The sequence below is a fragment of the Scheffersomyces amazonensis genome, assembly GCF_036850825.1.
Source record: "Scheffersomyces amazonensis strain UFMG-HMD-26.3 chromosome Unknown RJT21scaffold_4, whole genome shotgun sequence".
Taxonomy (NCBI): domain Eukaryota; kingdom Fungi; phylum Ascomycota; class Pichiomycetes; order Serinales; family Debaryomycetaceae; genus Scheffersomyces; species Scheffersomyces amazonensis.
In genome coordinates, this window is record NW_027042744.1 from 447,516 (window position 1) to 468,869 (window position 21,354).

The following is a 21,354-nucleotide window of genomic DNA, read 5'->3' on the forward strand; positions in this document are numbered from 1 at the left end:
TTGCATTGAGACCAAAGTTATTCAAAATGAGTGGCAATTTAGTACAAGAGCTTAAGCTTTTTCATTTTTAGGCCATTGAATTTTTAGAATTTTTTTCAAATGGTTGTTAACATACGTATTTACACTCATACTGAAACAAGCTGTCTTATGTTGCACAAAACAAAAAATTAAAAACTGGAATGGAGAAAATAATTTTTAAAAAAAAAAATAAACAAAAAAGAAAAAAAAGCCCTTCTGTCACACGAGAAGGAAAAAAATGTCGTCGATAAACTGCCACTCTATGGGACTTATACTAGTTTTGGACAATTGGGCCGAATAATGAAAATACACATATTAGCTGTTATAAGTATAAAACAAAATCTATGGTCTTCAGTGTTTTTTTTTTCTCGGGAAACTTCTTTTGCTTTTAGACTCTTCTCTTCTCTGATTTCTTTCTGTATTTCTTGTCTAACGATAGAATCATATTTGTTTTAACCAACGGACCATCACATCCCCCCGTTCCAATACCTTTAACACAGCCTAGCAAATTTCATCAGTTAACTTTAATAACTGTTGTAGTATTAATTATTCTTAATTATTATTGTGATTATTCATTTAGCTTGGCGGTCTAGTTTTGCTTTCATTTTCAGTTCATCATTCATCACTTTGCTTTTATCATTACTTAGTAGAAGAATTTTACATATTCCCTGAAGGTCACATCCATCTGTTACTACAGACAATACTTATCAATAGGGTCCTTATTTGCATAATTTTCCCCCGTCAAAGAGATACCATATCACTATCTCTACATTTAAAGTAGTTCACTTTAATCATATTGCATTTCCAATCTCATAAATTGTTTGGCATTTTCTTGTTTGTGATACAATCATCCATTAAAAGGAGCCTTTAATTATACTACTTTCGTTTAAAAAATACAACAACAATAATAATAATAATTTTCAAAAAGTCAACAAATTTGCATCCTAATAATAATGGCCATACTATTGACATATTTGCGAACAGCATTGAGCCCGTTAATATTTATCCTTCAATTATTATGGAGGATTTTTTGGTCTGGATTAAATGAAAAATCCATTATAGGCTTAGTCTTAAATTTTTGGATTAACTTTTCACCAGTCTTTATATGGTTATTGATATTTAAAAATGCTGGATTAATACCTCAGAAGATAAGACCACCAATTTTCGTTAAATTTGCTTATAGAACTGAAAATTATTTATTTAATATTATAGATCATACTTTTATCAACCTTATTTTCGTTTCAGCTTTAATTGGTGGATCATATTTATTATATTTAAAAATCTATAGATCAATCGGTACTACAGTCAATTCATCTCATACTTCCTCCTTAAATTCATCATCAGGTACATATGATATCATTGTTGAAGAAGATGAAATAGAAACTAATTCTCCTTTCTTAGAGCCAATTAGTGTAAGACGTACATCTACAGATTCGTCATCGTCCACTCCATCCTTTTCTTCGGGAGATGAAACTTTAGAGTTAAATGAATTCAATTCTGATAGAAATTTGGCAAAAAGTGGAAGTAACGATGTAAATACTTCATCTGATACACTCGCATCAAGATCTGGCCAAGAAGATGAAAATGAAGAAGAAGAGAACCAGTCCTCCCATTTTATGGATCTTGTCTATTTCAAACATAGAAGATATATACCGAATAATAGCAAATTACAGTATATCATAAACAAACGAAAAAGTATCGAAAAATCTTCAAATCCATACCGTCCATTAAATAGTTGGTATTTATCAGCACCAGCATTGCTTGCATTAAGTTGGTTTCTCCTTAATTTCGTATACGCCTTAAGAGTGCCAATTAAAACTTATAAGGATCTAATTGCTTGGTTTTCATATGTTATTTGTCATTTCTGTGCTCCATTATTCACGGCTATTTGGTTATATGTGTTTCATGCCCCAGGTTCTCTTAAATTATTCTCCATTGCTTTGGGAGTACAAAATATCTGTGGTGTAATGACCCATCTTTTATTTCCAAATGCTCCACCTTGGTTTATTCATCTTTATGGTGAAGACAAAGAAGCCAATTATGATATGCCTGGTTATGCAGCTGGTTTAACTAGAGTTGATGTAGCCATGGGTACTCATTTACATTCCAAGGGATTCCATAAATCGCCAATTGTATTTGGTGCATTACCATCCTTACATTCAGCCATGGCAGTCATGGTATTCTTCTTCCTCAGTTACTATTCGCGTTGGTACTCGGTTAAGATTTTAGGATTTTGTTTTGTAGTTTTACAATGGTGGGCCACCATATACTTAGACCATCATTGGAGATTAGACTTGATTGTCGGAATGGGTTATAGTATAATAGTATTTACTATATTACAACGTTGGATAAAGAGATGTGATGAGAGATTTATGAAGAATAGATTAAAAGGTGAACGGGTTGGATCAGAAACTATGGGTATGAGAGTATTCAAAAATACATGTATTGAGTTTTTCTTTGATCCTTTAAGTATCAATTAATCACTGAAACTAATGAGTAACTTTTGGCATTCATTAAAAAGATATATAATCTATCACTAAAATTCATTAATATACACTTAATTCTTTTTATTTTAGGTTATCGTTTAAATCTGTAGCACGTAAAATATTTGCGGCCGCAATTTATAAGAAGTCTCCGCAAAGTTTGTTGCCCTAAAAAAATGTCGTTCATTACGTCATTTTCAAGATTATCAAAAAATTCACACGACCCCTTTTGGGGATAGAATCTTGTGAGAATTAACTGGAGTACAGTGAAAATATTTTTTTTTAATATTAGTAGTTATTAGAACTATAATTACAATTATAATGGTAAATGGTCTCCTATGGAAAGCCGTAATTAACTATAAACATTATGAAAACTATTGATGCAAACTTTCTTATTTTTTAGAATAGGGGGATTACGGAGGAGACATTTTTGTTGACTCGCAAATTGAATTGATGGCTTAGAAGTTAGAATTTTCATATTTCAGTACAAACACGGAATCTGGCCTTTTTACCACAGTAATGTTATTTCAGTTTGTACACTAAAGGTACTCTTGTTATGAATTTCCCTTTTATCGCGATTAGCTTGAAGATGCTAACTATGTTAGATCGTCAAGAAGTTTATTCATAAGCCTTGTCATATTTATCTTTTATATGTGACTGAAAAATACTGCTTAAGTTGCATAAAAATTGCATACGAATGTACTTTATTATAAGTCGATGTTTGGATGTTATGCTTGACCTTTGAAGTTTTGAAGATCTGTGCCTCAGCTGGTGCCTGCATCAAAGTAGTAGAAGCCTAAAACTAAATCTCTTTGTATACTAGTGCTCCAATAAATCAAGCTCGATCACCGTAAATAATATTTAAATCTTTTAAACTTCCAGTAGATACGATAATCATCGCTTGTTGCAAAACCAGATCAGCGTATCGTAATTACATATTGAGTCATGTTTCGCGGTGTTGACTTGAGATAACCTAATTAGGCAATTCTTTGCGTTAATCGAAAATATCAAAGTATAAGTATATTAAGAATAGGTTTGCTCAGTTCAAATTTGAAGTAAATTGCTAATTAAAACCAATTAAACTGAGATGGTTGATAAAGTGTTCATTACTGGTGCTTCTGGTTTCATTGCCCAACATATTGTTAAATTATTGGTTTCGAAAGGTTATTTTGTTATAGGTACAGTTAGATCAAAAGATAAAGGTGAAAAATTAAAGGCTAATTTAAATAGTCCTAACTTTAAATATGAAATTGTTCCTGATATAATTAATGAGGGAGCTTTCGATGATGCATTGAAGTCTAATGCTGATATTAAGTACATCTTACATACTGCTTCTCCATTCACTTATGATACTTCCGACCCTGAGAAAGACTTAATCATTCCTGCTATTAGAGGAACTGAAAATATTTTGAACTCCATCTACAAATATCAGCCCAATGCTGAAAAAGTCGTTATTACATCATCTGATGCTGCCATCTATTCTGCTACAGATGAACAAAATTCATCCCTTTCCTTTGATGAAACCAGTTGGAATAATATAAGTTACGAAGATGCTGTTAAAGAACCGATAGCAGCCTATTACGGTGCTAAAGCATTTGCTGAAAAATTGAGTTGGAAGTTTCTCAATGAAAAGAAGCCAAACTTCAAATTAGTTACTGTGAATCCAGTTTATGTCTTTGGACCACAAGCCTTCCTTAATGAAGTTAAGCCTACTTTAAATGTTTCAAACGAATTAATTAACAATTTAATCAAGATTGGTCCTAATGGTCACTTTGACAATGATAAAGGTGGATTTATAGATGTAAGAGATGTTGCAAAAGCTCACTTGTATGCCCTTGAAAAGGATGAATTGATTGGAAAAAGACTTTTTATGACTAATGGTCATTTTAGTGTCCAGATGATGTTGGATATTATCAGTTCAAATTTCCCAGAACTTAAATCAAAAATACCTGTTGGTACTCCAGGATCTGGTCCAAAAGACATTACTACATTAGCTAGTGTATCAAATGCTAAGACTAGAGAATTATTAAAATTCGACTTTATACCTTTAGATAAAATTGTCGTTGATACGATAGCTCAAGTTTTCGAAGCTAAGGCAAAGCTCTAATATTAATTGATTCCTTTATAAATGGAAACTATATAGATTTTAATACGAAGTTTTAAATTAGTTGGAAGATTCCTCTAACAGATCGACAGCAATTGTATAGTTAAGCTTTGAAGGATTATCATCAGAATCTTTTAATTTAGCTTGTTCTGGAATTGATCCTGTCTTACTATTATAAAGGTAGATACCATTTTTCAAAGCTAATTTCCTTTCATCTCTTTTATAATAAAAGTATGCAACTACTAATAAAATATTAAAGGCTACACTGAAAACTGCACAACTCGTGAAACCAGCGAAGAATCGAGGAGCATCAACTGTTGGGAAAGCTAATCTACTAACCCAAGCACTAGATTGTAAACCTAAAATATAAATCGCTTGCCATTCAATGGCTCTTTGATTGCTATCTGCTCTTAAAATATCACTAATTAAGGGATTGAAAACACTACTTTGACTCCAAGACCAGTAACTTAAATAAAATCCAACCCATTTTGTCCTTTCCGGCACATTCCATATTGCCAAAATTAAGTTGGAAATAAAATTCATAATAAAACTGAAAAAGACCATACCAAATCTCTTACCAGTGAAATCTGCACCTACACAAACAATCATAATCCAAATCAATCCAAGAGCGGGTGGAACTGCCGTTAAATTGTTTAACTCTTGAGTTGTATATCTGTTCAAACTCTTCAACCATAATGCAAATGAACCACTCGAAGTATTGTTTGTATTAAATCCAAACATTTGCAAAAAACTTAAAATCCAGAAATGCCAGGATTTGAGTATTCTACCCCAGGTATCTTTGTCAAAGAATGACTTTGGATCATGATGTACATCAGTACCATTTGCCTTCATTCTACTTCTAGCTAATCTAATTTCATCATCAGTAAACCAAATGGAATAGCATCTTTGTGGTGTACCTGGTTGCAAAAACAAAGTAACGAATGCAACTGCAAAAGATATCACTCCATCTATTATAAACATATATTGCCAACCTTTCAAAGATCCATTAATAGTCGAAGCTGCACCTTGTAATAACCCACTTGTCAATACTCCAATGAATTGACCACAATAGAAGATTGCTCCAATGGAACCTATTTCAGTTGGCTTATACCATGAAGCAGCAGAATAATGAAATATTACAAAGAAAGGACTTTCTGCAGCTCCAACAATAAATCTAAAAGCTTGTAATTGAGAAGTTGAAGTGACTCTATATGTAATCAATGTAAATAATGACCAAATGATTTCAGCTCCAAATAAAAAATAAGGCAAAGAAACTCTTGGTAGGAGGAACATCCAGGGCAATTCAAAAATAATATTACCAATAAGGAAAATTACTTGAGTATTAATTAAATCATTACCTTTCATTCCAATATCTTCTTTCAAACCACTAACATAGGCATTATTCAAATTAGCAGAATCCAAATATTTTACCCAATAACCTAATATAGCATAAACACCAACAGTCAAGTCTAATTTAATCAACAATTTCTTTTCTTCAGGAGTCATCGTATTATCAAACCATCTAAATCTCCACCAGTCCTTTTTAGTTGTTTGATCTGAAGTAATTCTATATTCGAATTCATCAAAGAATTTCCACCAAGGTCTATTGGCCTCATCTCGATATTCTTTAATTTGATAATTATGTGGTTTTAAATCTTCAGATTCTTGAAATTCACTTAATTCAACTACACTATTTTGAGTACTAGATAATAAACCATCCGTCTCATTTAAGGATGCGCTCTCCACATCCTTTACATCACGATATTGCGGTATAAACCAAGGTAAAGTAACCATTCTGGAAACAGATGAATTTGGTAGTAGAGTATAATTACCTGTCATATTCAATATTACACATGTTTATTTGCGGCCATTTAAATAGTAATTACAATTCAATTATAATTTTTCAATTCAATGTGTCTTTCCATTATAAGCGATTGCGCTGATAAAGATAATTGCGAAAAACATGCGTGAATGGAACCACAGTTTTTGAGGGGCCGGAAAATAATTACTAATTACATGTGTATTGTAATATATCTAATAATATCTTATAAAATGTTAGTCATAACCTGTCCCGCGGATTAGATATCAAATCCGATTGGTTATTCGGGTCAAAGTTAATTAACTGCTGTAGTCTTTATCAGATTTTAACTTTCCAATATTTAATATCATTGCCAATTGCAAATTTAAAATTGAAAACTGAAAATTGTGGAAATTTTATATTATATTCCTTTGCCATCTTAAATTGTAAGGAGTAATATTAACAAATATGACACTGTTGAACGTCGTAGATATAGACAAAAAGTATAACGTTAGACCCTTTGTTGACCCTAATCCTACTAGCGTAGATGTCAATCCATTGACATTAACAGCTATAGATTTATCTCAATTTAAAGAAGGAGACGAAGGACTTAAAGATAGACAAAAATTAGCAAATCTTTTAGAAAAGTCAATCACAACTTATGGGTTTTTCAATATTATTAATTTTGGGATTGATAATGAGCAAATTGATCATTTAAGATCGGTAAGTCAGAGTCTTTTACAAATACCATATGAAGAAAAATTGAAATACTTAGCTAGTGCTGCAACAAAAGAAGATGAGAAACCTGGAAATATTGGTGGAGAAAGGGGTCAGGGATTCAAGCCCAAAGGTTATTGGTCAATTAAGAATGGTGTAAGAGATTCAATTGACTTTTATAACGTAAGAGATACTTATCATGATGATTTTATTAACCATCCAGAGAGACATCCAAAATTACTTCAAGCTCATTTAAAGGAAGTAGCTGATTACTACAATCACTTACATAGGGTTGTTTTGCCACAGCTTTTAAGATTGTGCGATATTATCTTGAAAGTTCCTGAAGGAAGCTTATTAAAGAACTATTTCCCAAATTCTGGGACAAATAAAGATACATCTGGCAGTCATGGAAGGTTGATGCTTTATCAACCTTATGAAGATGAAGCCAACTTGAAACAAACTGATAATACATATTTAAGAGGGCATCTGGATATTAGTGCTTTGACATTTATTACTTCTCAACCTATCTTAAGTTTACAGGTGAAAGATGTATATAGTGGTAATTGGAGATATGTCAATCATAGACCCAACTCACTTATTGTTAATATCGGTGATTCACTTGAGTTTATTTCTGGTGGTCATTTTAAGGCTTGTCTTCACAGAGTTGTTCAGCCGCCTTTAGACCAAGTTGGATTCAACAGATTGATCATTATTTATTTCTGTAATCCTAGTAATGAGTGCGAATTGGACCCTGAATTGTTAAATTCCCCAACTTTAGATCAGTTAGAATTAACGAAGGCTAAAAAGTTAAAGGAATGGGAAAAAATCCAATTTCATGATTGGAACGATACTAAGGGTCAACTTTTAGGTTTATCTGCTGCTGGTGAAAGAAACTTGTTGAAGTTCTACGGTAGATTTATTGAGAGATGGCACCATTTCCCATTAGAAGTGTAGTTTGTTCTAGTAGTTAAAATTTTTATATATTCCTAAAACATCTGTCCGTATAAAAAAATATTGCCTTCGTTGCTATACATAAATCGTAAATAGCTCCTAAAGAAGCATGTCTAAAATTAGTCGGGTTTTATAATATTTGACGTACATTATCTCCATAATCACCGCGATGATTTTCCGCGAATAAATCTCAATTAGGAAATATGCTCTTAAGAGTTACGGCTGTTACACGTAAAGCCGCCCACCTGGATGCAGGTTGTGTAAGGGCCAAAGGCATATGCTCCATCATCAAACTATCTTCTAGCAATATTTGATTTGACAATTAGATGATCAATCTGATTAATCGATCGGAAAAGGCATCTATTGCGGAGATACTTTTTTTGACGAATGAGAAACGGTTACTATCATACTATTGGGCTATGTACAGTGCTCATACCGGTGAAACAGTATCAGATTCTGCTGTTTTTTAATTCCTTCAACTACAACTTCATTGATCTTAAGAAGAATGATTGAAGTCTTTAAGTTACATATCAACACCGTTGACCTGCTATGTTTAAATTATGAAACTCAGTCATTGAATGCTTACAAACTTCTATTTTAGCGAGACGGCGATTACGGAATTAATTTTCTCGCTATATAACTTTAATGGTTTTGTGTGATATCCAAAATGCAAAATTTCCGATATAAATAAACTAGCAAATCCAACCCTTCGAACAAGATTAAATGAGTCATATTGCTATACTTGATTCTCAAGCAACAATATAGAATAAACATATTTCATAATGTCTAATCAGCCAGATCAAGAAAATCAAATAGCACCAAAGAAATTTATTGAAAGTGATGCTGGTGATGGTACTAAAAGAGAAGATCAGTATTTACACGGATTTCATTTATACGCATGTTTTACAGCTATCTTTCTTTGTATGTTCTTAGCAGCATTAGATCAAACTATTGTTACTACAATCTTAACTACTGTTGGAAATAAGTTCGATGCATTTGATAAAGTTGGTTGGTTATCATCTGGTTTCCTCTTAACTATGGCCATTTTCATTCAAACATTTGGTAAATTATCAATTATTTTTGGTAGAAAATATACCATGATTGTAGCAGTAGTTATTTTTGAAGCAGGTTCATTAATGGCTGCTCTTGCCCCCAATATGAATGTTTTAATTGGTGGTAGAGTTTTGGGTGGTATCGGAGCTGCTGGTATTCAAGGTTTATCTTTTGTTATCATTAGTGAAGTTGTTCCAATAGATAAACGTCCTATTGCTATGGCTGTTATTAGTACAGTTTTTGCATTTGCCTCTGTCCTTGGACCTTTGATTGGTGGTGCTTTCACTTCTCATGTTTCTTGGAGATGGGCTTTCTATATTAACTTACCAATTGGGGGTATTGCTGCTGTTTTCTTAGCTTGGGCATTTAATCCACCTAGACCAACAATAAACGTTAAAGAAGAGTTGAAGAAATTTGATTACTTTGGAACCTTTTTGTTAATTGCTGGGTGTGTTGTATTTTTATTGGCTTTAACTTTTGGAGGTAATAATTATGCTTGGGACTCTGCTCCTGTTATTTTATGTTTTGTTTTAGGTGGTTTAACATTTTTTGCATTTGTTATTTGGAATATTTATTTTTCCAAAAATCCAGTATTTCCAAATGAAATTACTAAAGTTCCTCAAATTCTTGCTTCTGTTATTGCTATGAGTGGAACTTTTGCATTTTTTATTACCTCAATTATTTATCTCTCCATTTACTTTCAAGTCATTCATGGTGCTAGTGCTATGAGTTCTGGGTTACATATCTTACCTGTTATTGTTGGTGTTGTCATTAGTTCAATTGCCACTGGTGTTTTGATTCAAAAATTAAAATTTGTTAAGCCCTATGCAGTTATTGCTGGTGTTTTAGCTCCAATTGGAGCAGGTCTTTTATGTTTATTAGAAGTTGATTCATCATTTTCCCAACAAGTTGGTTTGTTGATTATTGGTGGTGTTGCTACTGGTATGCAAATTCAACCAGCAGTAATGTCATCTCAAATTAGTGCCCCAAAAACTGCTGGTAGTACTATTATGGTTACTACTTTCTTTAACTTTTCAAGATCCATTGCTTCTGCAATTGGTGCCGATCTCGGTGATGCAGTTTATTCATCTTCCTTAAGAACCCTTTTTAGAAAGGCTATTGCAAATGAAACCAATCAAGAAATATTACAAGAATTAAGTGGAGTAAATCTTGATTCATTAGTTTCGAATAATGCGATCCTTGAACAGTTAAGTCCAGCTGCACAATATTTTGTTAAGACTCAAATTATGGAAGCTATCAGAAATGTCTTTTACATGTGCATTGGATTTGCTTGCATTACCACTGTTGCTTGTCTTTTTGGTACCAATAAAAAGTTACCAGATGCTCAAGTAAAAGCCCCTGCTCAGGAAGCAGAAACTAAATCAATTGAAGATGAAGAGAATGAGAAAGAAAAGCCTCAAGCTGACTTGGAGAGTACCCAAGAATTAAGTGAAGGTGGTTCATTATCGGATGATAAGAATACTAGAAAATAGATATACTTTTTTAATAGTTGTGCACATAGAATTTTAATACCTGTAATTAATAGATTTTGGATTAATATAAATATAAATATAATAATAATAATAATAATAATAAATTAACTGAATATTCGGTTGTAAGTAAAAATAAATCCTTCGGCCTATCTCTTTTCGTACGGTATGGTTTTGTGTAAAAATGATAATCTGCAACCGTTCAGCCGTATAAAGCAGTGAAATTTTGCAGATGTATGGGGAAAGCCGTCTTGGGTAAACTAGTTACTTGCAATAGTATTTTTATAAGTACCCCATTTTGACCCCATAACTAATGGAATCAAATGCTATTGGATTTAGGAGTTAAACGACAGCAAAAAGTAAAAGTAAATTTACAAAGTATCATGCAAATGCGGAATTAGGACGGAGATCAGAACAGGCTATTTTTCGTTTCGTAATTCTTAAGTATCTGGAATAATAATATTTAAGTCATTATATAGCCTTCTATTTTATAAACTCTACTTCAAAGCTATTTATGTCGATTAGTAACTCATAAGGCATTTCACAATTATATTCAATTCAAAATGTCTGATCCAACACCAGATCAAGAAAATCAACAACATCATAAGCGATTTATAGAGAGCGATGCCGGTGATGGTACACTTCGAGAAGAGCAGTATTTACATGGATTTCATTTAATAGCATGCTTTATTGCTATATTTTTATGTATGTTCCTAGCTGCCTTAGATCAAACTATTATAGCAACTATATTAACTACAGTGGGGAATAAATTTGATAGTTTTGATAAGATTGGTTGGTTATCTTCTGGATTTTTATTAACTTCAGCTGTATTCATTCAACCCTTTGGTAAACTTTCCATAATATTCGGAAGAAAATATACTATGTGTGTTTCAATTATTATATTTGAAGGAGGTTCATTAATGTGTGCACTTTCAAATTCTATGAATGTCTTAATAGGTGGTAGAGTTCTCGCTGGAGTTGGGGCTGCAGGTATTCAAAGTCTATCATTTGTTATCATTAGTGAAATAGTTCCTATTGAGAAAAGACCTATTGGAATGGCTATTATAAGTTGTGTATTTGCTGTGGCATCAGTATTAGGTCCTTTAATTGGTGGTGCTTTCACAACTCATGTAACATGGAGATGGGCTTTTTTCATTAATTTACCAATTGGAGGATTAGCTCTTGCTTTTCTTCTTTGGGCTTTCAATCCACCAAGGCCAAAAGTTAATGTAAGGCAAGAATTAAAAAAATTTGATTACATTGGTAATTTGTTATTGATTGCTGGATGTGTAGTGTTCCTTTTAGCTCTAACTTTTGGAGGTAATAATTATACTTGGAATTCTGCTGCTGTAATATTATGCTTTGTATTGGGTGGATTGCTGTTACTTGTATTTGGTTTCTGGAACATTTATTTATCCAAAGATCAAATCTTCCCAACTGAAATAATAAAAACACCCCAAATTATAGCCTCAGTTATCACTATTAGTAGTACTTTTGGATTCTTCATTACCAATATTATATTTGTAGCAATTTATTTTCAAGTTATTCGTGGGGTAAGTGCCATGAGTTCAGGGTTACATATCTTACCAATGATTATACCTGTTGTTTTATCAAGTATATTCTCTGCTGTCATGATTCAAAAATTTCATTATGTGAAGCCTTTTGCTATAATTGCTGGATTTCTTGCTCCAATTGGAACAGGTCTTTTAACCTTATTGGAAGTTGATTCGAATTTTTCTCATCAAGTAGGATTATTAATTTTAAATGGAGTTGCTGTTGGTCTTCAAATGCAACCAGCAATTATTTCTGGTCAAATAAGTGCTCCAAAGTCACCTGGTAGCACTATTATGGTAACTACTATATTAAACTTTGGAAGATGTATAACAGCAGCACTTGGATGTGATTTAGGTGATGCTGTATATACTACATCATTAAGAAATATATTTTCTAAGGCAATACAAAATGAAAGAAATCCAGAAATCCTTCAGCAATTACATGGTCTAGACATGTCACTGCTTATTTCAAATAATGAAGTTCTTCAGCAACTATCACCAGAAGCTCAATTTTTTGTAAAAACACAAATAATGAAAGCACTCAGAAACGTTTTCTATACAAGTATTGGTTTTGCATGTATAACTTCAATTTCATGTATATTTATTACAAATAAGAAACTACCAAAGATTAGTGGTAGACGAGTTGCGAGTGAGGAAAAAGAGGACCAAAGCAAACATGTTGCAGAGCTGTCTACAGACGGCGAAAATAAAGATGCAGACGAATACGAAGATCGCAATAGTGACCAAATTGAGCCAATATCTTCTGAGTCGCCACCACCCAATAATGCGGATCCGAAGTTTTCCTAATCCATAAATAGGACGCATTGAAAATCATTTAGGCTATCGTAATTTTTGAGTTAGTAATCCAATGCAGTTAGAAACTAGTTATTCCGATCAGCCCAACACGATCCGAACGGTATTTATTACGCCCTGCAGAACGGAAAACGGAGTTCTCAATTAGGAAAGATGCTCGGTGATTATACGGGAGTAGTCGCATTTTTCGCCATCTGTTATGTAAATACGTCAAAATTTTGGTACCAAAATAAGCACTATGCGCCCATAGAATTATATATAGTAGGGTAAATACCCTTCGATTAAATATTTTGCAATCTGATAGCTTCGAAAATTATTACATAGAAAAATAATTAAATTAATTAAATTAAAATGTCTGAGCAGGAAAAAGACAATAATACTAAGAGATTTATTGAAAGTGATGCTGGGGATGGTACTAAAAGAGAAGACCAATATTTACATGGTGCCCATCTATTTGCATGCTTTGGTGCTATTTTTCTTTGTATGTTTATCACTGCATTAGATCAAACTATTGTGGCTACTGTATTGACTACAGTAGGAAATAAATTTAATGCATTCGGAGAAATTAGTTGGTTGGTATCGGGGTTTATGTTAACATTGGGGGCATTCATGCAAATGTTTGGTAAAATATCAATAATATTTGGTAGAAAATATAGTATGCTTGTAGCTATTGTAATTTTTGAATTAGGATCTTTAATTTCAGGAGTTGCTCCAAACATGAATACTCTTATCGGTGGTAGAGTAGTGGCTGGTGTTGGTGCTTCTGGTATTCAAGGTCTTTCTTTTGTAATTATTAGTGAAGTTGTCCCAATTGAAAGACGTCCTATGGGGATGGCTATTTTAAGTTGTGTATTTGCATTTGCCAGTGTTTTGGGTCCATTAGTTGGTGGTTCATTTACTTCAAAAGTTAGTTGGAGGTGGTGTTTTTATATTAATTTACCAATTGGTGCTGTTGCATTTGCCTTTTTGGTTTGGGCTTTCAATCCACCTAGACCAAAAGTTAATATGAAAGAAGAATTGAAAAGATTTGATTATTTTGGATCATTTTTATTAGTTGCTGGGTGGATAATTCTTTTATTGGCCCTTACTTTTGGAGCTGACAATTACAGTTGGAACTCTGCTGCTGTCATAGTAACATTTATTCTAGGTGGTGGAATTTTGGTTATCTTTGTAATTTGGAATTGGTTCTTCTCAAAAAATCAACTTTTTGCTAATGAAATCATCAAGATTCCCCAAATTATGGCTGCTGTGCTTGCTATTACTGGAGTCTTTTCTTTTTCAATGACCTCTATGGTATATATTTCCATTTATTATCAAGTTATTCTTGGATATACAGCTCTTCATACTGGTATTTGGTTGTTGCCCTTGAGTGTATCAGTTGTTATTTGTTCTGTTACTGCCGGTATGTCAGTTCAAAAGTTTAGGTACATAAAACCATTTAATATTATTTCGGGGTTATTGGCACCTCTTGGTGCTGGATTATTATTGCTTTATAATTTAGATCGTCATACAGGAAAGCAAATTGGTATATCAATTGTGATTGGAGCTGCTACTGGATTTCAGATTCAACCTTCTATTTTAGCAGCACAAGTAAAGGCTCCTAAAACTCCTGGAAGTACGATTATGGTTACAACATTTGTCGCCTTTTGTAGATCAATTGGAAGTGCAGTTGGTACAGCTTTAGGGAATGTAATCTATTCTGTATCCTTAAAGAATGCATTTACATCATCATTTTCTAATCCTAAACCAGGAGATGCTAGTATAATACAAGAGTTGGCGGGAATGGATATTAATAGACTTGTTTCTGATAGTTCATTCATTGCTGCTTTAAGTCCAGAAGCACAATTATTTGTTAAACAACAGATAATGCATGCCATTAAAAATGTGTTCTATTTCTGTATTGGACTTTCTGTAATTGGTACAGTTTCAAGTTTTTTTGTCACTAATCAAAAATTACCAAAAGTTAGTGGACGTGTTGAAAATAAGGATGAAGAAGAAGGGAAAGAAAAGAATGATACTGTTGAAGGTCATAGTGAAGATGATGAAATAATTGATTTAGAAGATAAGAAGAAAGTTGAGAGTAAGGAAAATACTGTTATTGGTTCTGATAGTGTTGAACTGAATCAAGAATGATTGGCAAGAGATTTTATAGACATGTATATATATAATTTTGTGAATAAAAAAAATTTTAATAATGTAAAGTTTGAACTAAATAGGTTAAAGTTGCAACAATTACGAAAGAGGAAATGATCCCTTAATTCATAGTTAAAAAGTTGAAAGTAAAGTAAATGGTTTGCGTTGAAGTTTTGTACCGGAAATAATTTTCCGAGATCCTTTAGTTCCCCCACTTTCTACCCCTCATTGAATAGCGGTGAGAAGCCACCAGAAAATATGCTATAAGAATGATTTTCTCCACATTCCCCGTAACACGCATTATCCCTAAAGGGCGTCGCACGCTTATCCACACAAAATATGTTCTGATTACTGCATTCTGGCCTCTGGTGACCAATCATAAATTAATCCACCAGATGGCACAATTCACGATATTTGCATTAGTATATTCATAACCAAAATCAAACTGTCACAATATCGTATATTGCAAAGTATTGTCAGAGTCTTTTTATTTTAGTTTTACTTTTACTTTTAATTTTACTTTCACTTTCACTTTTTAACTTTAATAAGAGTTAATTAATCCGTTCGACCATTCGGCATACATTTGTAAAGGTCTAGGTCACCTTAACTGAATCGAAAAACACAACTTCATATTATATTTGTAAGTGTATTCAAACTATTTCTAAGCCCTATATTTAGATCTAAGATAATCCTTGATCATTATAACCACTATCCATAAACTCCGTAAATTAAAGAAATAAATAAATAAATAAATAAATATAATAAATAAATAAAAAGCCTTTTTATTGCTTACTCGAATATCTGACCCATGTTAATAAAATTTGGGGTACCTCACAGCACCAAATTGTGAAAATCTCTCACAGAAGCTCTCCACTTTTATTTTTTTGTCACTGTGTCTAGATTTTTTTCCCTCTAATTACTAACCAGTTCCAACTATCACGGCTAAGATTTATTTCTGGTTATACTATCTTATTTGCTGATATTTATGACTATCTTATAAGGTTAAATTGTGGTACTTTATTATAACTATAGTTCTGTGCCTTACTAGTTAACTATTTCTATATCTATTTTTATAACTACTACCACGACGATTCCTCCTACTCCCCAACAAAATAATACCTCGAACAAAAAGATGGATTCTCGTTCATCAAATATAACTCCTGAGAGTATAGGTTCACCATTATCAAGTTTTTATTATCCTCATTTATCACCTTATTCAACCACTAGTGATACTAGTGCAAACAGTATATTTTCAGTTCCATCTCCTAATGGTCTTCATCTAACTCCTGAAGAAGAACAATTATTACTACAAACGGCTCAACTCCACTATAATAATGATAATGATAATGATAATCTTAATGCTATTGCAAATGAAAATTTTAACTTTAACTTACCCTTACCTCCTGCTCCTGTCTCCTTACCATCTTCTGTGATACCTGAATCTCAACCTCAACCTCAACCTCAACCCGAAATTCAATCTCGTAAGTCTACCCTGCCAAGAAAAGCTAAAAAGGAAACTTCTAAACGTAAACCTAAAATCACTCCTAAAGCTGAACCTGGTACATCTAGTAAGAGAAAGAAGTCAATACTTGGATCTTCAACAACTAATGAAAAATCTTCAAGATCAAGATTTGGTTGTGAAGAATGTAAATCAAAAAGAATTAAATGTGATGAAACAAAACCAAGATGTTCAAGATGTAAATCAAGAGGTATAAAATGTAACTATAAAATTATTCTTAAATTTAGAGAAGATCTTGAACATCAAGGTAAAAAATTCGGTAGAGAAGGAGTTTGGTTTAAACAAAAGGAAAATGCTAATAATGCTCAATCATCAACTGATTTAATATTAAAATCAAAATCATCTTATTATAAGAATATTAAAAATATAAATCGGTTAAAATTTATTAATTTCTTTTATCAAGATCTTGTTAGAAATAAGAATTATTATGCAACTTATAGATTGACATGTTCTTTACAATCATCAATTATTCCTGTTGATATTCTTAATTCTAATTTAATTAGTGAAGATCCTTCAAGTTTAAATTTTGCTTTAACTTATTACATTAACTTTATTTCTCCAATCTTAAATCCAGTTGGAAATCAAACAAAATATTTTAATTTAACTTCAAAAAGTTCCAATAAATATATTATGGTTCAAAAGGGTCTTGATTTATCATCATTGGTTCAATATTCTCAAAATAATAATAACCTTTTTTATTTAATATTATCTCTTGGTTCAATTTATTTATCAAAATTAAATGGAAGTAATATTGAACAAGATTGGTTTGGTAAATCAAAAATATTTCAAGAATTAGGTATAAATAAAATAAAGCATGATTTAGATAATTTATTCCTTCATGAAGATTCTCCTAAAATTCCTGAAAAAATCTTTAAAACTGATGTTTTACTTTCTTTGACATTACTTATCCTTTATGAATTAGCTAATGATTGTAATCCTCAATGGACAGTATATTTAAAGATGTGTAAGAAAATCTTACATTCTACTAAATTTAATTTACCAAAGGATTCTCTTGAATATTCCCTTTTAAAATTCGCATTAGAATTTTTAGATTATCAAGAATCAATTGGTAGAACTGCTTGTAAAGATGAAAATTCATTTTTCTTAGCTTTTGAAGAAGAAGCAGAGAAAGAACATTCTCCTGAAGTTGAATTTTCAAATCAAATAATTAAAAATTCAGAATCTCCAAATATATTAGAAGAAAAACCAATAGAACATATAACTTTAGTATCTTGGATGGGATGTGATAAGAGATTAATGCAAGTTATTTCAGATATAACTGATTTATCCTTTGAAAGGTATAATGCCCATATGTCTGAAATTAATTATTTATTGTTATGTCAAGATATGCGTCAAAGATTAGATAATATGAGTCTTAATATGATGGATTCACTCTTATTTGATAAATCGTCATATTCTAAATCAAGTTCAATATCAACTGAACCTGCTACTCCACATGAAGCTGAAATGTGTTTAATTGAATCTGAAATGGAAGTTGAAGAATTTTGTTTCTTATTATCTTGTGAGATCAAGAGATTAGCTACCATTATTTATTTGGAGAGTTGTCTCTTAAATAAAGGTCCAGAAGATGAATTGATTCAAAGATTGGTGAGGCAAATATTTACTTTATTGGAATTTATTGTCATCAAAAATGATTTCAAATGGTATTCTACTTTAATCTGGTCTGTATTTATTGCATCTTCAGAAATAAGTTCTCTTGGTGAAGAATCAGAAGAATTAAGATATTTAACTTTACAAATTTTAGATTTATTAGAATCTAATACTTTGGGTAATATTGGAAGAACCAGAAAAATCATTATGGATATTTGGAAGAGAAGAGATTTAGATCATAGTGATGAAAATAGTTTTGGATACGTCAGAAAATCTATTGAAGATAATGGATCTGTTGCTAAACCAGGATTATATTTGGGATTCCAAAATGATTGGGAAAAATATGTAGTCGATGAAGACTATGCTATCTCTTTGGCTTGAGGGGAGTTTTTAATGGGGATTGAGCCCTAATTTAATGTTATAATGAATATTTTTATTTCACTTCTACAAATTTATCTATCGCTTTATGAACAAAAATATGTGTTGACTAACCAAAAAAGTATCCAAGACAAGAAAAATATAGATAGTGAAAGTGTTGGTAGAATATGATTCTACTGTTTCATTAAGTTTTATTATTCTGACATCGATTGTTTTCGTATTTTATTTATTATATAGGACTTGTTTAGCATTTCTTAATAGGATCAAAGATGTGCTTTTGCTAATGATAATATTGAAATTTTTTTTATGTTTTAACGCTTAATAAAATAGATTATTAGAACTTGACATATTCATTTATATAGTGATGAGCATCAAATTTATTATCGGAAAGTGCTTGATTAGCAAGCTGTCTGATTTTAACTTGACCACTGCTTAAATTTGGATCTTTGGTATCGAACAGTTTCAATCCCATAGATATCAATCCAGATTCATTATTGACATTATTCACATCGGCTCCATGGTATTCACGAGCCCTTTCTTCTTCGCTCAATTGAGAACTGTAGTCTTTAGGTGATTTGTTATGTAGGAACGCATGTCTAGTATTTAGTAATACATTAATATTTATCAAAGACAATGGAGTTAATGCATAATAGAATACACTTGAATGACCATCTCCATTATGTTGCCTATCAACTTCATGTGGAATATCTGCATGCCAAAATACAAATGATCCTTTACTAACATCAGGAATACTAATGACTTCCTTCTCTTGCCTTAAATGAGAAAAGAACTCATCTGGTAAGAAGAGTTGACCGGTACCAGGATCTGCTCCTGGGAATTTTGGAGTATCTAAATCAATCTGCCAATCTTCATCATTGGATATATCTTGCCAAAAGAATGGTCTCAACATTATATATGCCATTGATAATTTAACATTTGGAAGAACTCTTAATGTCCCCTCGCCTGATTTATTATCACTCAAGGCTAACCATCCTTGTAATGTTCGGAAAGCTGAACAAATCGTTGATTTCCCTGTTTCTATATGTTCATATAGATTTTCAATGGCATTGGCTCTTATATCTAATTTATAAGGATCCCAGTCTTCCCAATTACCTTCAAATATCTCTTGATAGACCTTACTATAATTTTCATCTTCCCATCTCTCAATTGAACTTGAATCTAAGTGCAATGGTAACGTGGCAGCCTTTCCTGGTTCCCGAATTCTTATTCTGTCGCCGTATACTACTTGACTTTCCAAGTCAATGGGTAATGTATCATCCTTAACGTAGAATTGTTTTGACATGGCACTAAGCAACTTCTGAACATTAGGGTGGCATCTTGCTTCAGTTTGGGGTTTTGTCCAGAACACATTATACCATGAAGTGGGATTAGGGAATGTATAACCAGCCGTTTCTGGATGTTCCTTACAAAATGAAACTAATTCTTCATACCAAAGATCAATTTGATGTCTATCAACAACATTCTTGATCATAATTACACCTCTTTCCTTAAATTTAAGAGCAATTTCAGATGGTAAATTGAAATTATTGGCTACGATCTCTTCAAATGTGGTTGTAGGAACATATGAAGGACCTGCTTTGGCTATTGTATCGGCTTCAATTTCAATTGCAGCTAATAATCTTTTCCAGCTAGCAGTTACCTTGTCAATATTTTCAGGTTTTATTAACCTTTTCTTGATATCTACAAACCTGGATTCTAAATCCCTTGGATCCTTCACTGTTATATTTTCATCAACTTTTGTTGGTGACATTATACTCCTTGTAAAACTTTCTTGCGGTAGGTAGTTGCTTAAATTTTGCAATCTCAGGTAAATCCTCAAATTTAAATATTGCAATATACACCGAGAATTTTTGCGAAAACTACTAAATAACCCTCTTAGATGGTCACTTTTTCTTGGAAATAGTTCATGATATATCTCCTCTTACCCATAAGTTAGGTTCATTAACCCAGGAACCATTTCCATACGGGGAATTTCTCGCAATTTTTCCATGATTTACCCCAGAAAAATGTTTCATTGTGTAGTTAAATGATTTAATTCTCGGAAAATTATTGGATGGCCTGAGTTTAAGGGTGTGTGTATATGAAGAAATAAAGAATGTTCTTGATTTGATTAACTCTTAGTAGACCCCAGCAAAAGATATTCGTCAAGTGTTTTTTTGAATTTTATGTTTGAAGCTTCATCTATATAAGCATGGCGAAAAATGAGCGAAGCTGTGAAGTATGTCTTGAAAAACATATTAATTCTGTTTAAGCTAAGAATGTTATTGAAAATGTCTTTGCTTTGCTTATTAGTTGCTTATTCTTAGAAATAGTACAACATTTGGGCAGTTTAATTGATTTCATAGTCTAGATGAACCGTGTTAAAGCTTGAAGGAACATATAAGTTTTGTATATAAACGTCCTCCTGTAGAGAAACAATAACAACTATTTAGTATCCTATACTCGAATCTTTGAGAATTCCAGGGAGTTCCAAAACACTCTGATGACACCGATGGTATATACTACAAGATGCATAATAAATGTGACAACAGTTATATATTGATATAGGAGGAGTATTCAGTAGTAGTATGTCCTTTACTGAAAACTTTCAAAAAGTATAAATATTTCAATCCAATCTTTCTAAGACTTTCTCAAAGGGTAAAATACTCTCAGTAAAAGATTGAACTAGATGATTTAAACCAAAATAGCAATTACGCATTACGCATTACGCAT

At 32.1% G+C, this 21,354-nt stretch overlaps 9 protein-coding genes across 9 annotated transcripts; 7 read left to right on the top strand and 2 right to left on the bottom strand. All coding sequences in view use genetic code 12, as the record gives it.

The window, feature by feature from the left end:
• Positions 1-971: 971 nt before the first annotated feature.
• RJT21DRAFT_130801 (phosphatase PAP2 family protein) lies at positions 972-2,498 on the top strand (the record flags this gene model as incomplete). Its single annotated transcript, XM_064883024.1, has 2 exons — positions 972-1,314; positions 1,486-2,498. The coding sequence occupies 2 exons, from the start codon at positions 972-974 to the stop codon at positions 2,496-2,498; spliced, it is 1,356 nt and encodes a 451-aa protein (XP_064737698.1).
• Positions 2,499-3,388: 890 nt separating this feature from the next.
• GRP1 (Grp1p) lies at positions 3,389-4,637 on the top strand. Its single transcript, XM_064884446.1, has one exon. It carries the CDS (start codon positions 3,589-3,591, stop codon positions 4,606-4,608), a length of 1,020 nt encoding a protein of 339 aa, XP_064737699.1. The 5' UTR covers positions 3,389-3,588; the 3' UTR covers positions 4,609-4,637.
• Positions 4,638-4,665: 28 nt separating this feature from the next.
• RJT21DRAFT_86622 (major facilitator superfamily domain-containing protein) lies at positions 4,666-6,399 on the bottom strand (the record flags this gene model as incomplete). The annotated part of the gene is made up of 1 exon (XM_064885479.1): positions 4,666-6,399. One exon carries the CDS (start codon positions 6,397-6,399, stop codon positions 4,666-4,668), a length of 1,734 nt encoding a protein of 577 aa, XP_064737700.1.
• Positions 6,400-6,871: 472 nt separating this feature from the next.
• RJT21DRAFT_85963 (uncharacterized protein) lies at positions 6,872-8,074 on the top strand (the record flags this gene model as incomplete). The annotated part of the gene is made up of 1 exon (XM_064885457.1): positions 6,872-8,074. The coding sequence occupies one exon, from the start codon at positions 6,872-6,874 to the stop codon at positions 8,072-8,074; it is 1,203 nt and encodes a 400-aa protein (XP_064737701.1).
• Positions 8,075-8,853: 779 nt separating this feature from the next.
• Positions 8,854-10,617, top strand: RJT21DRAFT_5218 (MDR family MFS transporter; the record flags this gene model as incomplete). Its single annotated transcript, XM_064884922.1, has 1 exon — positions 8,854-10,617. One exon carries the CDS (start codon positions 8,854-8,856, stop codon positions 10,615-10,617), a length of 1,764 nt encoding a protein of 587 aa, XP_064737702.1.
• Positions 10,618-11,177: 560 nt separating this feature from the next.
• Positions 11,178-12,974, top strand: RJT21DRAFT_5219 (MDR family MFS transporter; the record flags this gene model as incomplete). Its single annotated transcript, XM_064884923.1, has 1 exon — positions 11,178-12,974. The coding sequence occupies one exon, from the start codon at positions 11,178-11,180 to the stop codon at positions 12,972-12,974; it is 1,797 nt and encodes a 598-aa protein (XP_064737703.1).
• Positions 12,975-13,152: 178 nt separating this feature from the next.
• RJT21DRAFT_40295 (MDR family MFS transporter) lies at positions 13,153-15,170 on the top strand. The gene has a single exon (XM_064884445.1). The coding sequence runs from the start codon at positions 13,332-13,334 to the stop codon at positions 15,111-15,113; it is 1,782 nt and encodes a 593-aa protein (XP_064737704.1). The 5' UTR covers positions 13,153-13,331; the 3' UTR covers positions 15,114-15,170.
• Positions 15,171-16,129: 959 nt separating this feature from the next.
• Positions 16,130-18,790, top strand: RJT21DRAFT_40370 (Zn(II)2Cys6 transcription factor). The gene has a single exon (XM_064884447.1). The coding sequence runs from the start codon at positions 16,246-16,248 to the stop codon at positions 18,622-18,624; it is 2,379 nt and encodes a 792-aa protein (XP_064737705.1). The 5' UTR covers positions 16,130-16,245; the 3' UTR covers positions 18,625-18,790.
• RJT21DRAFT_40371 (uncharacterized protein) lies at positions 18,791-20,413 on the bottom strand. The gene has a single exon (XM_064884448.1). It carries the CDS (start codon positions 20,390-20,392, stop codon positions 18,956-18,958), a length of 1,437 nt encoding a protein of 478 aa, XP_064737706.1. The 5' UTR covers positions 20,393-20,413; the 3' UTR covers positions 18,791-18,955.
• Between the last annotated feature and the right edge of the window lie 941 nt (positions 20,414-21,354).